Here is a 25,089-nt window from a genome sequence, read left to right on the forward strand (position 1 = left end):
CCAGAGTCCACAGTAAATTTAATTAATAGAGGTTTACCCAGGGCAGCTTTAACATGTGTTGTAACTTCAGAATAGCAACCTCTTAATGATTGTCCAGGTCATTATTCACAAAAATGTTAGCATCACCAAGCAAGACTATCATATCATATTTCGGCACAATCAAGGTATTAAAATCTGTAAACTATGTTAAGTTAGTTGCTACACTTGTTTCATGTGATCATGTTCACCTATATATTTTACATGTTGCTATGAGATACTGGCTAGACTTAGTGTGAGGATACACATACAAATTTCAAAAATGAAATGTCTTTTATTTGTTCATTAAAATGGAAAGGAAAAATAAATAATTGCATGGCATAAAAAGATTTAGCTTTTTTTTTTGCAAACATATTGCCAAAAATCATTCTTAGAAGTGGAGTGCTTTATTATTAATTGTAGCGTATGTAATCATTTACAATAGTCTATCTTCAATGCTGTAAACTACGCTGCTCCTTTTTTGGAAGGATGTATATATATATATATATATATATATATATATCCAATGAAAGATAGCTGATGAACACATGCATCAATCAAGTAAGGTTGATCAATAAATTCCTGTCCAATCAAAGGCTCCAGGTCAGTAATTTAAGTGACAAAAACCCCACTTGTGCATATTCAGTGAACCCCACTTTCGTAACTTGGATGAAAAACAGTTTGGATCACTGGGCCATGGTCATAGGAAGAGGTTCACTTTGGCTGGGACCAATTTGCAGCCAGTGTTCGAGAAGAATTGGCCATTCTCCAGTGTGTAGGTCAGTGAACTCCCCACAGCTTCAACAATGTCCCTGCGCTGGCATTGGCCACGTTGGCATAGCTCCCGACGGGCACAACGATTCACATGCCATCGGCTCAGAGGCAGGAAGGGAACCAAGCAAGTAACCAACTTTTCAGAAATAATCCTTGACTGGAAGAATCCACCTGAAAGCACAAAGAGAGATTAAAATGAGCCCTTACACCCGATTATTTACACTATGACCTACATCAGTGGTGTCAAACTCGTTGCCATGGAGGGCCGTGTGTATGCAGGTTTTCATTCCAACCAATTAATGCTGCCTTAATTGAGTCCAATTACTCATTCAGCCATATGCGTTTAACTGCATTGAAGCACAGAATATAAGAAAATTTTTATTTAGACAATGCGGGTCACCATAGACGTCGGGTCACCATTGTGCACAAACCTGCATCCCTAATTCAGCAAATAATTTAACTAATTATATAATCAAGATCTGAGGCTGGAATGAAAACCTGCATACACACGGCCCTCCATGGCAACGAGTTTGACACCACTGACCTACATTCTCTGCTATCCTTACAGACTGAATTTGTAACCGTTAGTCTTTAACCAAAACATGGTGGATCCTGCTACATACCTAAAAATACTGAACAATAGCTAGCTAGCCAGAGAAATTAACTTAAAAGGTACCTATAGATAATCCACTTGGCACTGGTAACGTTGAGGTTAGCTGCCTAGATTGTTAACAATACAGCTGCTGGATGGGGGGTGGAGGGGGGTGTTAATGTCCCCTCAAAAATGGCATTATACTGGGGGAGGGGGGGGCCTCAGAACCCCCTTAAAACTGATGTCAGATCAGGGAGTCACAGACACGCAAATTCATTACAAACTACCGGTAATTTCTTCCATCAAGTATTTGGGCAGGACATTACGACCACAAACTGGACATATACAAATAATCTGAAAACTGGACATTCAGGTCGAAAACTGGACGTATGGGGACCGTAGCATATTTGCTAACTGTGTCAATACGTGCGCTGAGTCCAGAAAGGATGACTTCTCTACAAGCATTCAAAATAAAAATGGTCACTTCAGGGGGTAATAATGGTGGAAAACGATAACGTTGTTTTCTTTGTTGTTACCAATCCTTGCCAAATTCACCCACCTAAGATATTGTTGTAAGTAACCCAAGCCCCAACTAAAAGTTTTAGTCTATAGTTATCTTTTATGCGTATGCATGTCACTCTCCACATTTAATTATCTTATGCTTAATACATTTATCCATCCATCCATTATCTATACCCGCTTATCCTGGGCAGGGTTGCAAGCCTATCCCAGTGTGCATTGGGCGAGAGGCAAGATACCCTGAACAGGTCACCAATCTATCGCAGGGCACACACACCATTCACTCACACACTCACACACTCATACCTATGGGCAATTTAGAGTCTCCAATTAGCCTACCTGCTTGTCTTTGGACTGTGTGAGGAAACCAGTGTACCTGGAGGAGACTCACGCAGACAAAGGGAGAACATGCAAACTCCACACAGAAAGGCCCAGGCTGGGATTAGAACCTTCTTACGGTTAGGGTTAGGATTAGGATTAGGGTTACTGTGTTAAGGAATGATATCTCAAGAAAAACGTGTTTTTAAAATACAAAAAGTTACTCAAGCATACAAAGCACTGTGTATAAGCCATTAACTTAACAGCAACTTTGAAATCTAGGCCTGTTGTTAAAAGTATTGATATCAAAATGAGGCCACGTTACAATAAACAATATTAGCTATCTTACTGTACTGTAGCTCATGCAAATTAAACATGCTCTTTTCCAAAACAATGCTCCACAATATTTCCTAAATTATTTAATGTAACTTGACCCTGTGTTCATCTTACCATCTGAAGAGAATGTGGTCATTTAAACACTGTGTCCTATCAAAGAAAAAATAGCCAAAGGTGTGAATATGGTAGAGGTACACCTCGACCCTTTTTCATTTTTGGAAAAACAATGAGCAGGTAATTTGAATGTGGAGATATCTCTCCCCAACCTCCCATACTAAGTGAAGGGGCATTGACCAAACTCACACAGAGAGCTTTGGGGTAGCTGCTGTTCCAACTGTAAAACCTATTAGTTGCGAGCTAGCTAGCATAGTGGACCTGTTTACTCTTCTGTGCTCTCTGTGATTGCAGAAATCAAATCTCCATTTGTATATAACCTACCCCATGCCTGCAATAAATGTTGGGCTACTTATAGGCTTTGGTGTGATGATGTGTAGATATTTTAAGCCACTGTACTGACAGAAAGCTTGTAATTCCCACTTGAAAATGATGCAACAGTGAGATTCTTCAGTCAAACATAATTATGTTGTGATTTAAAGCAATGCATAATTTAGACATTTTGGATAGATTTGAGACACTGGGTACACTGCTCACTTTTTGATTCATAGATCTTTAGTAGTTCTGCGTATCCACCCTTAGATTTGACGCACTTGTGGTCAAGGAGTTTTTGATCCAGGACATGTATAGTTTAACTGTATATTTGCAATCTCTCAGTATTTTATTTAGATTTTTTGCCTAGACAATTGCATTTGTGGCACTTTATTTCTTCCAAAATTATTAATATAAACTAATCTATTAATAATAATAGATTGTAGTACAATTTAGTATTGTAAATGGTACAAATGTCTTGCTTCATTTAGGCCATTTTTCAAGTCTCTGTGATGCTCACATCTGGAGTTATAAAGCTTTAAATAGGGTACCCCCTAAATGGGCAAGGATTGGCATGTGTGCAAAGGGGTTAATAATCTTTCACATGGTTTAATCAACTCAAATTGTAATATCCACTTATATGCTGATGATACAAGTCCTTATTGCCATACCTCCACCCTTGCCCAAGTCTTTAAATACTTAAGTATGCTTTAATTATATTCAGTCAACTCTTTTTGATGTACAGCTTGTCCTTAATGCAGGCAAAACTAACTGCCTAGAGTTTTCAAGGTTTCATTCTCAGTCCATAGAAGAACTGAAAATCACCACTCTAGAAGGTAAATGCATGAAAGAGTATCTTGCTAAAAATACCATGGTATCTGGCTTGATGATAAGCTTAGTTTTAAATTGCATATAGATAAAGTAATAAAAAAACTGAGGAATCTATTTTAGGAATAAATCTTGTTTTAGTTATAAACTCATGAGGAAACCTATTTTAGCTACATTTTACCAAGTTTGGAGACATACTTTACATGCATGCTTCCTCCACTACTTTACATGCCTTGGACACACAGTTTACCATAGTGCCTTACACTTAATTTCAGGTGTTAAATAATTAAACCATCATTGTCTGATATATAAATGGTCTGGTTTAACTTTATTACATATGCATAGATTGATCCACTGGTATATATTCATTTATAAAACAATAATCGGTCTATTTCCTTCCTACTTTCCTTCCTACTGTCTACTAATTAGAAATACAAATAATTATCACCTCTGCTCCAGTGACTCAGCGATACTCTTTTTTTTCATGTTTGGGGAAAAGCCATATTTTTTTTTTAAGCATATTTTTTTATTCAAAAGAAAGGTATAGCATCAGCATACAATTCAAGAGTGTAATTTTATTTCTCCCCCCCTCCCATTTTTTTCCCTCTAGAACAGTCCCGATACTGTCAACATAACAAGGATAAAGAAAAATAGAAATTATATAGAAACAGTAATAATTGAAAACAAAAATAAGATGATAAATCTTAAATAATGGATAAAAAGAATTAAGTAAAATATACAGACGAAAAAAAAAAAAATATATATATATATATATATATATATATATATATACAGTGGGATCCAGAATTATTGGCACCCTTAATAAAAATGAAGAAAAAAGACTGCATATAATAAATGACACAGATAATAATCTATATGTTATGTTCAAACATATGGGAAAACGATATACTTTTATTTCAATACATTTACTCTCATGCTTCAATGTTTTTTTATTAAGTAATCTAATTTTTTCTGAAAACAATAAGTGCCATAATTATTGGCACCCTTAACAATTATTGTAATTAAAATCAAACAAAATGAAATTGGCAATGCAATTTTACTTAATTTAGTTCATCTCAATCTAAAGGAACTATATTGTGTCATTCCATCACTTCCAGTTTCACCAGAGAATAAAAATGAGGTAACAAGCATACAAAATCCCTTTGTCATCCATCAGCATGGGAAAAGCCAAATAACTGTCAATTCAGAAGAGACCGATGGTAATTTACCGTCACAAGTCTGGTAATAGGTACACAAAAAGACATAAACGGTTAAACATACCACTTGGTGTAAGGTGTAAAACATATGGAACGGTTGCAAATTTGCCAGGAAGAGGAAGCAAGTGCATGGTGTCCCCATGGAGAGTGAGGAAGATGGTGAGAGAGGCCATTAATTACCCAAGGATCACTGTTTAAGAATTGCAGAGACTGGTTTTGTTTCTTGCGGTCAACAAGTCTAAAAAGAACATAAAATGGCACCTCCATACCAACTAACTCTTTGGAAGGGTGGCACGAAGACAGCCCTTACTGAGCACAATAAATAAAACCAAGAATCTGGAGCTTGCCAAACCTCACTGGAATTATGACTGGAAGAGAGTGCTGTCAGATGAGACCAAAATTGAACGTTTTGGTCATACACACCATCGACATGTTTGGCGGCAAAAGAGGAATGCATTCCGGAGAAGAACCTCATACCTACTGTCAAATATGGAGGTGGGTCATTGACATTTTGGAGATGTTTTGCTGGCAGTGGTCCTGGGGCACTATTTTAGATCAATGGCACAATGAATTCAACAAAGTACCAGGACATTCTGGCAGAAAATTTGGTTGTCTCTGCTAAGAAGCTAGGACTTAGTCATAGGTAGATTGACCAGCAGGACAATGACTCCAAGCATACATCAAAATCTAAACAGAAATAATAATAATAATAATAATACATTTATTTTATATAACACTTTTCATGAACTCAAAGACGCTTTACAATAAGTGGTACATACATACATACAATGAAACATACAATTCAGAGAAGAAAAAAAAAGGGGGGAAGACAAACATCAAGGGAAAGCTAGGGAAAAGAGGTGGGTTTTAAGACGTGATTTGAAGGAGGTGAGTGAGTCAAATGTACGGATGTCAGGGGGGAGGGCATTCCAGAGTTTGGGGGCAGCAACTGAGAAGGCGCGGTCGCCAAAAGAACGGCACTGAGAGGGGATGGTGGTGAGGAGGCCGGCAGTGGATGAACTTAACTGTCTGGGTGGCTGGTAGGGGAGCAGGAGATCAGAGAGGTAAGTGGGTGCGAGGCCATTTAGGCATTTGTAAACTAGGAGGAGGAGTTTGAATGTGATGCGTGATGTGATTGGGAGCCAGTGTAAATCTTTCAAGATGGGGGTGATGTGAGACTGGGAGGATGTGCGGGACAGTATTCTTGCGGCCGAGTTCTGAACCAATTGCAGTTTGTGTAGGAGGCGGGAGGGAAGACCAGTGAGGAGTGCATTGCAGTAGTCCAGTCTGCTGGAAATGAATGCGTGAATGAGTTTTTCTGCATCGGGATGGGTGAGAGAGGGTCTGAGACTGGAGATATTGCGTAGATGAAAAAATGAAACCTTGACAGTGTTGTTGATGTGCTTTTCAAAGGAGAGGGATGGATCAAGTATGACACCGAGGTTGCGGACCAGGGGGGAGGTGGAGACAGGGGTACCGTCAATGGTGAGGGAGAATTTGTAGTTTTGTGAGCTGGGGTTTTGGTCCGATGAGAATAATTTCAGTTTTTTCACAGTTGAGTTTAAGAAAATTGTGTTGCATCCAGGATTTGACAGTTTTCAATGATGGCAGTGGGTGGCTGATTTGTGGATGTAGAGCAGATATAGATTTGGGTGTCATCTGCATAGAAGTGGAAATTGAGACCAAAGCTGCAGAGGATGGGGCCAAGGAGAAGCATATAAATGGTGAAGAGGAGGGGACCAAGAACAGAACCTTGTGGGACACCCTGTGTGACAGTAGCAAGATCTGAGGTGTGACCATGGATAGATATGAATTCTGACCTATTTGTGAGGTATGAGTGAAACCAGTTGAGAGATGGGCCAGTGATGCCTAGGTGAGACAGACGGGTGAGGAGGATGTTGTGGTTGACTGTGTCAAAAGCGGCAGAGAGATCCAGGAGGATGAGTATGCTATATGCACCAGAGTCAGAGGATAGGAGGAGGTCAGTTACCACTTTGGTGAGGGCTGTTTCTGTGCTGTGATGGGGTTGGAAGCCGGACTGAAGGGGCTCAAAGAGGTTACTGTCGGACATGTATGAACGGAGTTGGGAAGCAATAACCTTTTCCAGAAGTTTGGACATTAATGGGAGGTTGGAGATGGGGCGGTAGTTGGAGAGGGTGTTTGGGTCCAGGCCAGGTTTTTTAAGGATTGGGGTGACGGCAGCAGTCTTGAAGACGGAGGGGACAGCACAGTGGGTCAGGGACAGGTTAATGAGCTTGAAGAAATTAATTAATTTTAGAGAAAATTAATCAGTCTGTGATCAGACAAAGTGAACAGAGAGCTGGTGAGGTTTGAGATGTTGAGACCGGTAGAACAGACAAGGTCTAGAGTGTGGCCCTTGGAGTGTGCGGGGAAGTGTACATGTTGAGTAAGGTTGAAACAGTCCAAGACTACATTGAGGTCAGAGGCAGGTGTACACTGAGTGCAGTCAGCATGGATGTTGAAGTCGCCCAGTAGCAGCAGACAGGGAACAGGCAGATGAGAGTAGTTCAGTTAATTCAGACAGAAAAATGAGATTTGGTTTAGGGGGGCGATAGATAAGAACAGCAATGACACTGTGTAATTTAAATGCAATGTATTCAAAAGATGTAACAGAAATCGGGAGGGAGACTTCGAATGGGGTGAAATTAACATGAAAAATGATTGCGAGGCCGCCACCCCTTCCAGGATGGTGGGGTTTGCAGAAGTAGCTAAAACCTGGGGGCGTGGCTTGATTTAACGAGAAAAAGACGCCTGGCTGCTGAAATGCTTAAGTGAAATCAACATCCATGTTTTCCAATGGCCATCTCAGTCTCCAGACTTAAATTCCATCAAAAACCTGTGGTCTGAACTGAAGAGGGGGATCCATAAGCACAAACCCAAAGATATCAATGATTCTGAAAAGTTCTACATAGAGCAATGCTTAAAAATCCCTCTTTTTTAAAGTCTTGTTTTACTCAGTTGTTTTTAAGCCTTTTTACAAGGTAATATCAAATAAAAAGCTTCTAACATGCAGTATATCTCATTTGAGGGACATAATCTAATAGTGACTCACATGTGTGCTGTGGTGGGGTGGGCGTGGTTTGAGCGTCGGCTGCAGAGAGAGAGAGAGTGAGAGGACCGGCTCTCGGATCCGTCGTCACAACTGTCAGGTGGAGGTAATCAGCGCCGATAATTATCAATTGTTTAATTGCGCTGATTGCCTCTGATTGTTTTCAACAGTGAGCCTGGGGTTTTTAAAAGCGGAGACCGGGAGTCTTCGGGGGCGGACACCGGAGAGAAGGACGCAGTGTTAAAAGAAACGAAAGACAAACCCTGTGTTACGTTGTGTCCAAGAAAAAAGCCGTGGGCTTTAATGAAGATCACGGAAGTGCTAAAAACTAAAACGGTTGTCTCACGTGAGTGTGTTGGAAGGCAGGAGGGGTGGCACTCACTGCCACATGTGCCAATTCACATGTTCCAGCACATTGGCATAATGCTGTGTAAGGTAACCCAGCATCTCGGCATCGACACTTTCGAGAACAGAGGGGCTCAGTTTTGCAGCCACTCTTTAGGAGTTCTCTACAAACTTTGGCAGCCTCTGGCAAGAGTGTCCATGGCGGTGTCCACGAATCAGCTACTTTGGTCCATCCATATTTTTCAGGAGAAGGTACAGATTGGATAGCTTTCAGACTTTTGGACCAAATGCTTGGTACCCTGCTCGATTTGAATGTTGTAGCAGTGCAGCCTGTGTGGGAGGAATGTTTTCCATTGAGAGACATTTTTGAGAAAACAGGTCCTTCTTTAGATCATTGGCCTTTTCAATGTCAGTTGTCTTGTCATACAGAACACAGGTGTATCTTTCCAGCAATGCAAAACTGTTCGATTCCTGGCTAAGTGGTTGAACCAGGAGAGAGAGACAGGGTTTAACTGATACCCATGACACTTTGACAGCATGCATTTACAAATGTCTGCATCTCAGAGTATTAATCAATTCAGCAGGGAAACCGATTCAGTTCAATGTCGAGAGCTGGCATCCGTTCAAAACACTGACAGACAGGGGCAGTATGGATGACATGATTGATTATAACTTAAATACTGGATTTTTTCAAAATCACAGACACATAGCCAATGTGTCACAGGTGTCATCTCCAGTCATTCCGATAGATGAAAATTCCTACATGGAGAGCCCCTGAAACATCTGCACTGGATTGTCAAAATTGTCATGAGTTCCTCATGCCTCCCACCCCCATGTACCCCTCGTCCGTATGCATACGGTATCCCATCAGCAAAAAGGTGCTATTTTCCTAAGACTCACTGTCTCACAATTTGCTAATAGCACGCTAACGTGCTAATGTTACTCAGTCAAACCCCTATTCAAACAGATTAGCTTGCACAATTGCTAATGCAAGAAATGACATGCTATATTTTTGATGGTGATCAAAGCAAACCATAATCAACTGTAAAATACCAGTTATCTAGCAAGGCAGGCGATAGATAAGTTGGATAACCAGATTAAACAACAAATTCAACGAATAGCAAGAAACCGTGGAGAAGATAGAACTTGTTTGCATTTTGTAAACAGCACCCTTCTGTGTTATTATCAGTGAGGAGCTAACAGGTTTTTTTCCCAGTGTTCACAGATTGCTGATACCTAGTTCAACATGCTTTGGTATAAAAGCGTCTGCTAAATACCTAAATTGTAAACAGTATAGGTTACGGTAGCTCAAGTTTATTCGGTGCCAATGGGAAACTAACCTAAGATAGTTACATGCTAAATGTGAACTTCATAATCCAGGGGGAATGTTTTTTCCAACACAAAATACATGGCTAATCGAGTCACTGAGCACTGTTCTGATATACTGCCTTTATTGATTAGTTGAGCCCTGTCCCCTCATACCCCCCCACCACCCTACCCCAATGGTCAGACCAGGGTCAGTCCAGGGTCTTTTTTGCAATGATAAGACATTTCTATACATTCCCAATAGTATCTACACCCAACTGTGTGCTTCTATCCACAACATAAGAAATTAGCCAATTTTTGGCATTAAAATGCTAATGAGTTGTGCCCCAATAGAGGGCTTGATCTCTGGTCATATGAAGATTTTCACAATAAATTATCTATAGATTATCATTCATTGGGTCTTTTAAAAGCTTTTAAAAACAATTATGTATATATGCCATTGAAAATACACCACTCAGAAAAGCATTCATTAGGAAGGTCATCTCATTCTGACTATTTTTTAAGCCTATGTTTGGTGTTTAAAGCTGTTTAAAATGTATTTAAGAAGATTTTCATGGGTTATCTTGGGCAAATCCTTTAATACTTGTCTATTTACTATAAATGTAAAAGCTAACATTAGCATAATAAGCCAAAATGTCTAAATTATATCACGTTTTAGGAATCTTGGGTCTTTTCTGGTGGCCATTTTGGATTTTCACTTTTAAAGAGCCTTTAATGGGTCCGAATTTTTGGGCACCCCTTCTGAGATGGTGAGATACATCCCAAAGGGTATCTGTACCAAATTTAAAGAACAGTAATAAACTAAGATGGATTTGAAATAAACGCACCATAGTACTTCACAGAAAATGAGATTGTCCAGCACCATTGCAGTTACACGTAGTGCGGAGGAAACATGCCCCAGTATAGAGTCTGCACCACTGAGCTAATACAAACGATCTGTACCGTCAACGTTAGCCAACGCTCATGACTGGCTAGTTATATCCCGCAGAACAGAAGCTTAGATGAAACAACAATAACCGCACAAAATAATAATTACAAAGTTAGCCGCAAAGACCATATATAATGATTTTTATTTAATTTTTTTTATTTAACTTTTATTTACCCAGGGTAGGTTCGCTGAGCATGGATGCTCTTTTGCAGCAACGCCCTGCATGATAAGGACTAAAGTAACACCAGTCACATTTGGTTTCGATTAGAGACAAAATATCTCTGGATTATAAATCCAGAGAAACCACCCAAAAGCTCGAGCTAGCCCAGCCTTCACTGTAAATGCAGCGATAGCGAAGTGAGTTTAAAAGGCTGGCTAGCGAGGCTACTGTAAATACAATGCAGCACAGTCAGATCTGATGCGTGCAGCAATTAGCTACCCGGCTATCCACAAAGGGCGAGTATTAATGATGATTATTTCGGAGTGGCAATCCGACGGTCAAAGAATGCCTGAGCCTCCGAAGGCGTCTCAAATGTGAAGGTCTGATCCTCAAAGAAGACTCTGAGGCGGGCAGGGTACACCAGGCGGAACTGTACTTCTTTCTGGTAGAGGGCATGTTTCACAGCGTTGAAAGCAGCGCACTTCTTCAAAATTTTGGTACTCAGATCGGGATATACTCTCAGGACTTTCCCCTGAAATTTCAGCTCGTGCTGCCTGGCCCAGCGTAAAGCACGCTCCTTTTCCTGATGTCGATGGAAACACGCGATGAAGCTTCTGGGGGGGTCTCCTAGTTTGGGCTTCGGTGCTAGCGAGCGATGCGCCCGCTCTAGCTCCGGAGGTTTGTCAAAGACGTCACCCATGATTTCATTCAGCATCCCGGACACAAACTTGACTGGGTCCTGCCCATCTTCAATTCCCTCTGGGACGTTCGCAATGCGCAGGTTAGACCTGAATGCTCTGTTTTCCATGTTGTCCAATTTGTCCCAGAGTATAGCGTTCTCGGCTTGTAGCTTTTTAATGGACGTCTCGGCCCGACTGATTCGCTCAAATTTTCGCCCGCAAGGGACTCAGCGGAGGCTAGGCGCCCCTGAAAGGTGCTGACCGTAGCACGTAGGTTATCCACCGAAGCTTGCAGGGGACTGATCGACTCTTGAATCGGAGTATGCATGTCTTCCCTGAGACTAGCCAGCTGATTGTCCAGCACAGAAATTAGATTGCTCATGGAGACCGCCTCGGAGTTGAAGGTATCGGCGTGCAGGCTGCTATTGCGGCCATTGTGGCTAACTTACTGCTAATACTAGCAACTCTCATCTGCAGTGGTACTTGAGCGCTGGGTTGTTTCTGTTTGCTCATTCTGTGCTTCTAACTACTATAAAGTGTTAAAGTTAACTTTCAGGTTATTTAGATAAAGTTCTCGACATTCAAAGAGTAGGAAATAAACGAATAATCGAGAGACCCTCTGGACATTCGTCTTCTTTCTACATCAACTAACCGGAAGTGTCAGCCATATTTTTTCTTTGTGATGCGATACTCTTTAAAGTCCCTCGTCCTTCTACTGAATTTGGAAAGCTGGTTTCAGATATTTTGCATCGTACAGTTGGAACAATCTTCAAACTTGTTGGTGCAAATGCCTAGTGGCCATGATGCTGGCGTCATAAGAAGTTCAACTCAGTGCTCCTGCAATCAAAACACAAACTCTGTGTTCTAGCTTTATTACTAGACGATTCGGAACAACAATGCCGAAAACAGAGATTCTAATTGCCACTGTTGTTGCACCTTTCCTCCATTTACCAAGCACCCCCTCCCTGCAGTCTCATCTGCAACTACACCCCCCATCCATGCCAATAGTGTCTATCTGAGAATTCATAAAATCATTCTTTTACCACTAAACATTCGTATTCCAGCATAGCAAGAAAAAGCCAACAATAGTCAAATGTATGCCAGTACAGCCATTAAAAATGTTGTTCACTGAACACTGAAATAAACAAGAGGAATTATAGTACAATTATATTATGACATTCTAATATGTGACTAAATTAGGGCTGTCAAAGTTAACGCTAAAGCATTACTTTATTAACACCACTATTTTTTTTTGATGCCATTAATGCAATTTCGTAGTTTGACCTTTTGAAGCATCTGTAGGTCTAAGCTAACTGAAGCCTAGCTGCTTACGTGAGAAGGCTACAGGACTTTTAAATGGCCAATTTCATTATAAATCTCTCCTCGATGGTTCTCTCGATAAAACCAAAGTCATCTGTAGCCACTGCCAGGCTGAATTTGTTCATCACCGAAGTACTTCAAGTCTCAAGTATCATTTACAGGCAAAACACACCGTTGACGCCAGCAAAACACCCAATGCTAGCAGTGGAGGAAACTTTCGGCAGACTACGCTAGATGCCTTTCGCGGGCGAAGTATAGATAAATCAACGCCGGCAAGCTAACAAATACCATAGCAAAGAGGGTAGCTACAAGTTGCAGTTCATATTGTGGAAGATGACGGCCTGAGGAATATTATTACAATTGCATCGAATGACTCCACGTAGGAGTTACCCTCGAGAGTCACGATTGTAACAAGAATACACAAGTTGTATGAAAAGGAGAGGGCTACACGAGTGGTGGAGTTGGAACATGCAACAACTGTTTCTCTCACTGGAGACTACTGGACATCGCTGGGTAACCATAATTACCTCGGGGTTACAGTGAATTATATTGATGAACATTGGAAACTGCGTTCACATGCTCTGACCATAATGAAAACCGAAGAGAGGCACTACGCTGAAACATGCGCCGAGCATTTCATGAATGTTGCAAAGCAGTGGAACGTCAAAAAGAAAGTTAGCACACTTAGCGCAGATAGTGCAAGAAATATGATTGTAGCTGCGAGACAGCTGCCTTTTGAACACCTGTCTCCAACGTTGTCACAGGGTCTGTACAGAACAGCCCGTTTGACAGTGCCCTAGCCAAATGCCAAAAAATCGTTGACCACTTCAAACACAGTCCAGCAAACGCTGCAGAGCTAGCACAACAACAAATTGCAAACGGGCAAAAGAAGGAGTCGCTTATTCAAGACGTTCCGACCAGATGGAATTCAACTCTGGAAATAGTAAAAAGCGTCCGCAGAAATTAACTATTGAGAGATGTTGACCTTACAGAAAACCAACATTGACATGCAAACAACATCTGAACTGGAGAAATTGCAGAAGTTGTAGACACTACTGGAGCCCTGCAGGTAGGCTTTTATATTCTTCACTGTCATGGATAGCGTGTGTGTGTACTCTTCAGTGTCATGATAACCTGTGTGTGTGTGTATTCATCAGTGTCATGGATAGCCTATGTGTGTGTGTGTGAGGAATCTTCAGTGTCATGGATAGCCTGTGTGTGTGTGTGTGAGAGAGAGAGGGAGAGAGAGAAAGAGAAAGAAATAGAGGAGGTGTTGGATGTGTGTCTGTGTGTGTGTGTGTGTGTGTGTGCGTGAGAGGATGGTATAAGAGAGAATGAAATGTGAACATGTAGAGGAAGTGTTTAATGGTGTGTGTGTATTTGTGAGTCAGTGAATTTAATAGATTTCTCACTATTGACTGAAGTGATTTTGAATTCTCTTCTATTACAGGTACTTGACTGAACTTCTGGGAGGAGATTAGATTGTTTGATGCACTGTGGTGCTGCCTACTTTTTGCCATCTCTCTCGGGTGATGGAGAGCTCCGATGATGACCCTGCCTACATGGTAAAATTCAAGTTGACATTCACAACGGACCTGGAGAAGCGCAAGGGAAACACCAATGTCACATATCTGAAGATTGCCACGGCACTCGACCCAAGATTCAAGGACCTCAAGTGTCTACCCAGAGCTGAGAGGGGTGAGGTGTGGGCTTCAGTCACCAACTTACTCAAGGAAGAGAGGCTTGTTGCACAGCAACCTGTGGAAGCAACAACGTCAGAGCCACCAAAGAAAAAGGCAGCCCTCTTGGTTGCTTCAGAGTCTGATTCTGATGAGGAGGAAGACTCGATTGAGAAGTGTGTGGACTGATACAAAGCAGAGCCCACCATCCGTATGGAGGTCTGTCCGCTACAGTGGTGGTCACAACATGCAGGGTCACACAGCAGGCTGGCCTGCACTGCACGGAAGTACTTGGCAACACCTGCCACATCCATACCATGTGAGAGGTTGTTTTCCCTTGCTGGGCATATTGTACAGAAGAAGCAAGCTGCTTTATCATCTGAAAATGTTAGTAGGCTTGTATGTCTTAGCAACTGGCTTGGTGCAAAGGAATAGGAAAATGTCAGGTTTATTTTGTCTTTGTGTAACTATTCAGCCTACATCATTGAAAGTGTTTTTGTTTTGTTTTGAGTTTTCCCCAAGAAAAATATTTTATGTTTCTGCTGGTACCTGGTAAAGGAAAAAGAAACTGATTTATGAAAAGGTTCATCACTGTTGCTACAAAAGGTGCCTGTTTGTCTGTTGAAATGTTATGCTATAACAAACCAGATAAGAGACTATGAAAATGTTATTGCCCAGGCAGTGGCTACAAATAACTCCGGTTTTATATTGGATTTTTTTATTGGATTGAAAAGTAATAAAAAAATACATTTGAATGCTGCTTATATTTTCCATTCATATGGCTACAACACAATACACTGCTTTTCACTTGGAAAAAATCATTCAAGTTTGAGCCAATAAAAAACTTGAGATTAATCACAATTAACTACACCAAATCATGCGATTAATCGCAATTAATAATTTTAATCGTTTGACAGCCCTAGACTAAATATAAAATAAATATAAAATCTTGCCTTTGGTTTTACACGTAAAGATGTTCCTTTCAAAGTTCAGTGGTCATTTATTTTCTTCAACAATCCGTTTGTGAAATATATGTTCATTTGTAAAGCCTGAGTACCTTCCAAAATAGTTGTGCGTAATACCACACGTTGTTTACGGTGTTATCACCATTTTTAGTATATCCTGGCTTGATTGACACTCAATTTATCCAGTAGGTGACCATATAATCTTTCTAACAATGTATAATAAGTCTAATTTTACTTTTGGAATAGCATTTTAAAGCCCAGCGAAAGTTGTGAATAATTATCTCCGCATTATGCATTCACTCTGCGGCAGACACTGAACCCGAAAACCCGACACTGAAAATGACCAATGAGTTTCGTCATTTTTTGGAAAATAATATTCTTGAGAACTTCTGAGTATGGCTAAGGCATATGCTTGCTGACAGACTCAGCTGATACTGTTTTCTAGACAGAAGGGTAGAACAACAGCATCTCTGTCTCTGTCTACTGAACACAGATAAGATTTAATTGTCAATAAAAACATGTAAGTGATTATGCTCAAAATATTTCAGTTATATGCGTTATTTTTGAAATTGAGTGTCTTTAAATAGGTTAGTGGTATTTTATAATGAGCATATTTCACACTGTAACGTAAGCGTTCGTTGGTAATTCAGTAGGATTTGTCTTTCATGCAACATTGCCAAAACGTGGTGGACGGGTGAATATTGTTTTAATGTCGTTCCATCCCCACCACAAGAAAATATTACATATATTTTATATATATATAAATATATTACAGAAAAACATATGAGAGATAATGATTACACATTTAGGCACGGTACCACATTGTGTGATAATGTTTTTGCATTATTTTTAAATCTGATATCAATGTTTCATCTTTAACATTAATAAGGGGCACATTTACACACTTTATAATGCACAAAAAGCATTCTACTCATTTTTGGAGCCCAAAAACGGGCAATGAATGAACAGGTGAGACAAATATGATATTTTTGTCAGCTAATTTATTGCACTGTATTCACTTGTGGAGAATATCTCTATGACCTGTCCTATGAGGGAATGTCAAATGTCAATCATGCATTTTTTTTTTTACCTGTTTGAAACAACATTTGAATCCTCTGTAAACCTACCCATCTGACTTTCCAAGTTGTACGTACAATTTAGCTTAAGTGAAGCCATACAGTATAGTGCCATTTTTAAAAGCAGAGTGTGCTGGAAAGCATCGTTATGATATAGGTGATTAAGAGTGCTTTTTGCACTCTTAGGTTAATTTACCTCATTTTCACCATTGCAAATTCTTAATGTCACATTTATACTGTGAAGTCAATACTTTTGCCAGCTATGAAATTATAGATCAAAGCGAACAATTCAGGTCTGCGGTCAACTCATCAGTGATCAGTCGGATCTCACTGCCTGCATATATGGATTCTGAAATTGGTAGTGAAATACTGCAAAAGTGCAGAAGTGCAGCAGTTGATTAGAGTTCTAATGGAGTACCGATGTCTCTCTCAGTATCTGCTAAGATATTCTGAACACTGATTGATCGGATCTCTAAAGGATCATTTTTATTGACCAACTATGATAACATGCAGGGAATTTTACTTGGAACAATATTCTCAATGACATAAGTCTAAAGTCTAAAAGTCTAAAATATTAGAAAATAACTTTGCTAAAGCAAATCTATGACACAATTGCAATCTCTATCTTTATCTTAAATTTTGTGCACCTTTACCTGTATTTTTTATTCTAAAATGTGTTTGAGACATTTCTGGGTGTGGTGCTCTTTTCTGTGTGGGGAGGGGTGGGTGTGGCTACAGAGCTAGGTAGTGATGAATTCCAGATACAGCTAAGCAAAGGTTGAGAACAACATTATGGACCCTTGAAAACTACTAGTACCAAACTAAACCTGGATAGTTCCTGCTCTTACTGTTCTTGTTGTGGAACACAGCCTGCGCCAGGGAAGTCTCCAAGTCCCCAAGCTGGATATCCTCTCGTTCCTTTCCTGCCTGCCTTGTCTCCAGGGCCAGTTTGTTTATGACCTCCTGTCCAGCAGTGCTGTAATTACAAAAGCAATTTTATCAGTAAATATAAAAATTAATTCAATTACCAGACTGGTGTGTGCACTGTTGAAAAAGGAAGAACATAATCACTGAATTTACAATTCTTCAAAGCATTGGTTAAAATTACTGTAAGAACGAAAAAACTTACAGCAAGAATTACAAGAATAGATTCAATCAGTCAACCAAGGCTCACTCGTCTCGATTCCAATTAATGTCTGATAGAATATCTGGAAAACGTAGCTCACTTTTCCCCGTAGGTGCCCAAAACAGATTCTGATGTTGAATGTGGACGTTGTTCACATCACATTGGCATTTTGGCCTTTTCAATTTAAATTAAATTTCAAATTTCAATTTAAAACCGGCTTTCAAGTCACAATTATGCAAGTCACAAGGCAACTGTTGACTTTCAACTCTAAGATAAGTCCCAAAGTAATAAAGGGAAAGTCTTGTGTACGTCTCATTTTAATACTCTCAAGAAGTCACAAGTCCCCAAATTGAGGCATTAAGTCCTAAGGTCGAAATGGCATTGTTTCATAAAAATTATCAATAGTCAACCCTTTGTTAACCTTTTTATTGACTAGCTGACGACCAATTAGATTAGCTCCTTTGCACGGCATTTGTTACTAACCATGCATAAACCACTTTCTTATAAATGTGTTGCTTGTAAAGCTCAACTTACCATCAAATAATGACCCAAGATAATTAACCCCTTTGCGCGTATGCCAAATCTGGTCAATCCTTGCCCTTTTAGAGGGTACCCTATTTAAAGCTTTATAACTCCAGATGTGAACACCACAGAGGCTTGAAAAATGGCTTAAATGAAGCAAGACATCTGTACAATTTACAATACTAATGCAGATTAGTTTATATTCATAGTTTTGGAAGAAATAAAGTGCCACAAATGCAACTGTTTTGACAAAAAATCTAAAATGAATTTGCACTTTTTAAGTTTGCAATGAAATACTGAGAGATTGCATATATACAGCAGATTAAACTATACATGTGCTAAATCAAAAACTTCTTGACCACAAGTTCATAAAATCTAAGGGTGGATATGTAGAACTACTATAGATGTATGAAGCAAAAACTAAGCAGTGTACCCAGCATCTCCAAATCTACCCACAATGTCTAAATTATGCATTGCTGTAAATCACAACATATTCACGTATTTCACTACAAATCAACTGTTTTGACTCAGGAAAATCACTGTTGCATAATTTTCAAGTGGGAATTACAGGCCTTCCATCAGTACAGTGGTATAAAATATCTAGGGGTCCAGAAACATATCCAAAATATCTCCAAAATTGAATATAATGCTTTTTGTCCATTATAAAGCATATAAATGAGCCCCTTATGAAGGTTTAAGATGGAACATCGCTATCAGATTAAAAAAATTATGCAAAAATATTGTCACACAATGCGGTACAGTACCTAAATGTGCAATAATTAACTCTTGTATGTATTTCTATACTCTGTGATCTCGTATGTTTTCTCGTATGTATGGGGATGGGACGACATGAAAACAATTTTCAACCGCCCACCACGTTTTGGCAATGTTCCAACTCTTATGTCATCACCGTTGCATGCTTCACAAACACTGCAGTCCTAACTAACGCTTACATTACAGTGCGACATATCCACATTATATAATACCACGAACCTATTTAAAGACTCTCAATTTCAAAAATAACGTATATAACCAAAGTATTTTGAGCAGTAATACTTACATAGCAATGAATGAAATCTCATCTATGTTCAGTAGATGGAGACAGAGACAGTAAATAAATGATACTGTTCTATTCGCTTCTGTTTTGCTCCAGTAAACAATGTCAGCTAGGTCTATCAGCAAACATATAGCTTAGCTATGCCCAGAAGTCCTCAATAATAATAGTATTTTCCAAGAATTTACGAAAAATCGTCGACAACGTTTTGTTAGCTGCGTCTTTGTTTTACTGCTACCACAGAGAATGCGTAATTGAATGCGATGATAAGAACATTTTCGGTTACGCTGACCTATAAAACGCTATTACAAAAGCAGAATTAGACATGTTATACATCGTTAGAAAGCTTATACTCTCACCTACTGAATAAATGAATTGTCAATCAAGCCAGACTGTACTAAAAAGGGCGACGACGCCATAAACAACAGGTGTGGTATTACGCACAGCTATTTTGGAAGATACCCAGGCATCACAAATGCGCATATATTTCCTGAACGGATTGTCCAAGACAATATATGACCACGCAGTCTCAAAAGGGACATCTCTACACGTAAAACCAACAGTAAGGTTGTATATTTATTCAATATTTAGTCCCAGATATTGACTGTAGAATGACATGGTATCATTTTAAAAAACTTTTTCTCGTTCATTTTGTTATTCAGTGAGCAGCGTTTTCACTGCTGTATAGGCATATCTTTGGGCTATTGTCGGGTTTATCTTGTTGCTATGACGGAATATGATTTTTTAGTGGTGAAAGAATATTTTTATGAATGCCAAGATAGACAATATTGTCCATTATGTCAAGGGTGGGGGGTGTTTTGTAGATGAGACTGCAGGGAGGGGGTGCGTGTTAAATGAACGATCAGAGCGACAATGGTGGGGCTGCGAAACAGACTTTCTGTTTTTAACTCATACTTTGGTTGCAGTAGCACCGAATGTCTGAGTTTAGTAATCTCGGCACGCCGGCGTGCCGACCACCAGGGGCTTTGCGCTAAGAGGTTAATAATATTAATAATAATATTATCACTGAGAAGTGCACCTGGTTTTAATCTGATTAGTACACGTATTTAGTTGCAATTCTCTTACAATTTTATGCATCTTGCCATTCAGATGTTGTCATTGTAATTGTATGTATGTATTGTATGTAAAAAAAAAAAAGAGATGCAAATAGGTTTTTTTGCCATTTTCTCCCATTTTCTCCCCAATTTAGTCGTTATACCAATTCCCCGTGTGTATCACAGTCCTGGTTGATGCGCTATCCTCTGTCAGTCTGGGGAGGGTGTAGACTACCGCATGCCAGCTTCCGATACATGTGGAGTCGCCAGCCGCTTCTTTTCCCCTGACAGCGAGGAGTTTCACTAGGAGAGCGTAACGCGTGCGAAGGTTCACGCTATCTCCCCCAGAACAGGCGCCCTGACCAACTAGTAAGAGTCGCTAATGCAACGGTCAGGACTCATACCCTCACCGGCTTCCCACCCGCGAACACTCCCAATTGTGTTCATAGGAACATCTGACCAAGCCAGAAGTACCGCTGCAGGGCATTGAACCTGGGTCTCTAAGGTGGTAGGCGAGTGCTTATACCTCTACACTACCCAGACGGCCCGCAAATAGGGTTTTTAAATAGGCTCATTAAATAATGGATAAATAATATATTAGCTACTCCTCAGACAGCAAGAGGAACAAAGAATAGTATAGTAGCCAGCCTGTTTTTAAAAATACTAGATGTTTATTCTATCAAAAATCTATTTGGTATCTTGAGTAGCCTATTCTGAACATCATATAATTTGCAAGTAGCAATTTCAGAAGATATACTGTAGCAGGTTGGCTACTTGAAATGTATGATATGGCATATAATATCCCCTGCCTTAAAATTGCTTAAAATTTTGGAGAGGTTGTCAAAATTTCAGTGGTCATTCTTCATCTAGCCTTGACTATCTGTAATCTAGGTGCTCAAATGAAATAATGTTTCGGGTAACTGTTTCTCCTCAATTTCTTTCATCATCTGCCACTCAACACCAGCCAGTTTCAAATAGGTAGGACTAATAACCACAGCTGGATGTTCTCTTGTCAGCATCTAACAAGAATATCTACAGTATTTGGAGAGTAACTCAATTTTTGTTGTTTTCAGTCCTAGGGGGGGGGGGGGTTTGGGTGTAGCTGGGTCTGGGGGTATTGTCACCCAGAAGAATATTTTAGAAATTTTGTCAAGTAAATGCATAATTCTGACACACTTTGAGAATAACAAATGGAGAAGAAATGTTTTTTATATAAAAAAATTTAAAGACATATTTCGCTCATGTTTCCATTCAATGTCATGCTTTCATAAGTGTCAGAATAGGCACATTTTGAAGATAATGAACAACAGTCATAAATGAGGCCTATGTGTGGCACAAAACATTCCTGTTTAAGACAGTGCATGAATCTGCTTCATTCTGCCCATTGGAATTTGGGATTGGGAATTTGGCAAGTCACCTAAACGTTTTACATTACTATATTTAGATTGTGTACACGCACAAACGCACAGACGCGCACGTGCACACACACAAGGCACTTGTGAACTTCAGAAAATAGATTACATCATGAGGAAGGAGGATTATCTAGAAATACTGAAGCAACACCTCAAGACATCAACTAGAAAGTTAAAACTTGGTCGCAACTGGGTCTTCCAGCAGGACAATGATCCTGAGCATACCTCTGAAGTTGTAAAAAAATGGCTTACAGACAACAAAGTGAAAGTACTGTAGTGGCCATCACAAAGCCCTGACCTGAATCCCATAGAAAATTTGTGGACTGAATTGAAAAAGCGTGTTCGAGCAAGGAGGCCCACAAACCTGACTGAGTTACATCAGTTCTGTCAGGAGGAATGAGCTAAAATTCTGGCGAAGTATTGTGAAAAGCTTGTGGAAGGCTACCCCAAGTGTTTGATTCAAGTTAAGCAATAAAAAGACAATACCACCAAATACTAACAAAGTGTATGTAAACTTTTGACCCACTGAAAATCTGATATAGTATATAAAAGCTGAAATAAATCTCTCTATAAGTCTCTTAGCTATTATTTTGAAATGACCTCCTATGGAAATAAAGTAGATACCCTAATTGACTTAACACAGGAAAAGTATGGAAACATGAAATGTGTGGAGTTGTGAAAAATTGAGTTTGAATGTCTTTAGCCAAGGTGTATGTCAACTGTTGGCCTCAACTGTATGCCTTTTTATTTAGAAATACATTTGCATTGCGGAAAACTGGAAACTTGACAGGGGAAATAAACAACTAAACACAAAAAAAATATTTTTCGGTAGGGGCAACTCTATTTGGGCGGGCCACCCAAATGAAGTCAATGTATGGGAAACACTGCTTCAAACTTTATCCTGCTGCTGCCATCTGCAGTCACATCATCAATAAAGACAAGTGTGTCAGTTCCAGTGGCAGCCATGCATGCCCAAGCCATAACACCATGTTGTATAAATGAGGGGGTGCTTTGGTACAGATTGATACTCATTTCATTGGTCCATAAGTGTTTGTTCCAGAACTCTAGTCTTTTACATGTTTTTTTTTTAGCACCAGGTGATGCTGGTGTAGTCCTCACTTTATTTTATTCTTTGACAAATCTATGCCTACATCCTGGAAAGTGTTCTTGATATATTTTACAGTTGGAAAGGGATTTTTCTTCGCAAGTTAAAGTAGTGTTCCATTACCCACTACAGTGGTTTTATGTGGCCTACCCAGGGTGTTATGATATTGCTGAGCACACCAGTGCATTCTTGCTTCTTAATATTCTAAACAGTTGATTTTGACACACCCATTCATTTGGCTATATCTCTGATCAATTTATTCAGATTTTTCAGCCTCATGACGACCTGCTTTAAAGCCACAGACATTTCTTTGATATTTATGTTGAGAGACAAAAGCAATTGACTCCAAATGCAAATGCCACAGATAGAATCAACTCTAGACCTTCTGAAAGCTTTCTCATACATGAACTAATGGTACAATGACACACAGCTGGCCAAGAAACAACTGAGCAGCCTATTGTCAAATTCCTTTTAGTCCCCGAAAATGGGGGACTATGTATAAAAAGGGCTGCAATTCCTACATGGATCACTCTACATGGATAGAAATACCCTCAAATTAAAGTTGAAAGTCCTTACTTTAACACCATATTTACTGCTTCAAATACAATGTGCCCGACTACAGAGCCAAAACAACAAAATTGCGTCACCGTCCAAATACAGGCAGCACTGTATTCTTCTGTGTGGTTAACTCAGTAACTGGCAAACTATCAATCTGTGGACCTTACTGACTTTCGTTAGTACATAGTTATCAGCTGTGCTAAAAACTACTTGCTTGCTTTCATTTACATTACCTTGATTGCTTGCTTACTCATGTTTCAGTTGGCATTATTATGGGTAGAGCAACACAGGGAGCTTGTGAAACATTCACAGATGCAAGTTAGCTACAATAATACATGTGCAGTCATGGTTAATAAAGCTAGAATAGATATAACATTAGCAAGCTATGTTAACTAACAACATATTGTGTACCACAACTGCTCAGAACTAATCTTAAAATTACTGCCTTTAGGTCAACTGCTTTGATTTGCTGTACAGATTTTAAGTAGCTAGTTAGCTCTATCTGCGATTTTGCAATAAATATTTGTTGTTCTGCCTGGAGTATGCTAACCAGCAACTCAGGTAACATCAACTTTCCTTCACAAGCTAGCTTGCTCCCTTGTTTTTATTTTAATTATCTGGATAACACATCAACATATCAACATCAAATAATGAAAAAAACTAAATAAAATAAAAACAATTTAATTTAATTACAGAATTTAGAGAGTCAGCATTTTCCTTTGTGTGAAATTCACTGTTGCCCTTGTGAACAGCCTGTCTTCTTTGTTTGTCTTACAATAGCTTAAACACTATAGAGCAGGAGGCTAATTTCACATCTTAAGATACAAGGGAAACAACATAATTAGTCTCATGCACCTAATTATGTGATGATAGACTAACCAACAGGCATACTTGCTGTATCTGAATTACTGTATGACACCTGTGTCACAATAGAGGCTCCAGAGAGCCCTTGGTGGTGGAGGATTGAAATAAATGCAAGTCAGTTCAAAAATTCTTCCAGGCTCACACTATAACATTAATAGTCTGCATTTCAATATCGGTTTGAGCTGGAAAAAATCAGATTGTGTTATTTATCATTTTGTTACTGGACGACAAAAAAGCAGTAAGCAGTAATTCTTAAATTGTTTTTCACAAAATAGTGCCAGATAGAACCAGGTTGTGTCAGTACTAAAAACACCATGCCCTAGAAACATATTATGCCACACAGAATACAACATCTAATCATATTTGAAGGAGTACAGGTATTGGTGTTTTGAAGAACATTTTATGTATACCAGTGCTTCATACCTGATGAATATGTAAATGGCCTTGCGATAGTTGGTCTGGAACACGACATGTGAGGGGCCCAGGAATGGAACTAGGACATCAATCACACCAGGAGGCATCCTCTCCATTTCATCAAAGATGAATATAGAGCGAGCACAGGCTGTAAGATTTCCCTCCACCCAGCGTTTTAGTGCAGACTGCAGGCACAGACAAAGAGACAGAAGTGTCACTTTCATTTGCAAAGAGCTGGAGATCACAATGCAAATCAACACCTTCAAGGATTTAAATAGTTGCCCTACTCATATAAAACTGATGACAGATTTAAATGTAAAGACAATCACACATTAACAACTCATTCTCTCACAAGCACAATACTCAGTGGCACAGGTCAATAATTCAGAGGTCATGATATATTTT

The 25,089-nt window shown here is 39.5% G+C and overlaps 1 protein-coding gene across 1 annotated transcript in view; it reads right to left on the reverse strand.

Annotated features, from left to right (window-relative positions):
- Positions 1–290: 290 nt before the first annotated feature.
- The window catches only part of tor2a (torsin family 2, member A), a 39,857-nt gene continuing 15,058 nt past the window's right edge, over positions 291–25,089 (reverse strand). The window contains exons 3-5 of the mRNA XM_035379988.1: positions 24,694–24,869; positions 17,423–17,550; positions 291–960 (exon numbers count right to left, since the gene is read on the reverse strand). Of these exons, the coding sequence (XP_035235879.1) occupies positions 716–960; positions 17,423–17,550; positions 24,694–24,869 (549 nt within the window). The 3' untranslated portion in view covers positions 291–715. The remainder of the gene's footprint in view (positions 961–17,422; positions 17,551–24,693; positions 24,870–25,089) is intronic.

Source organism: Anguilla anguilla, chromosome 10 (genome assembly GCF_013347855.1).
Source record: "Anguilla anguilla isolate fAngAng1 chromosome 10, fAngAng1.pri, whole genome shotgun sequence".
Classification (NCBI taxonomy): domain Eukaryota; kingdom Metazoa; phylum Chordata; class Actinopteri; order Anguilliformes; family Anguillidae; genus Anguilla; species Anguilla anguilla.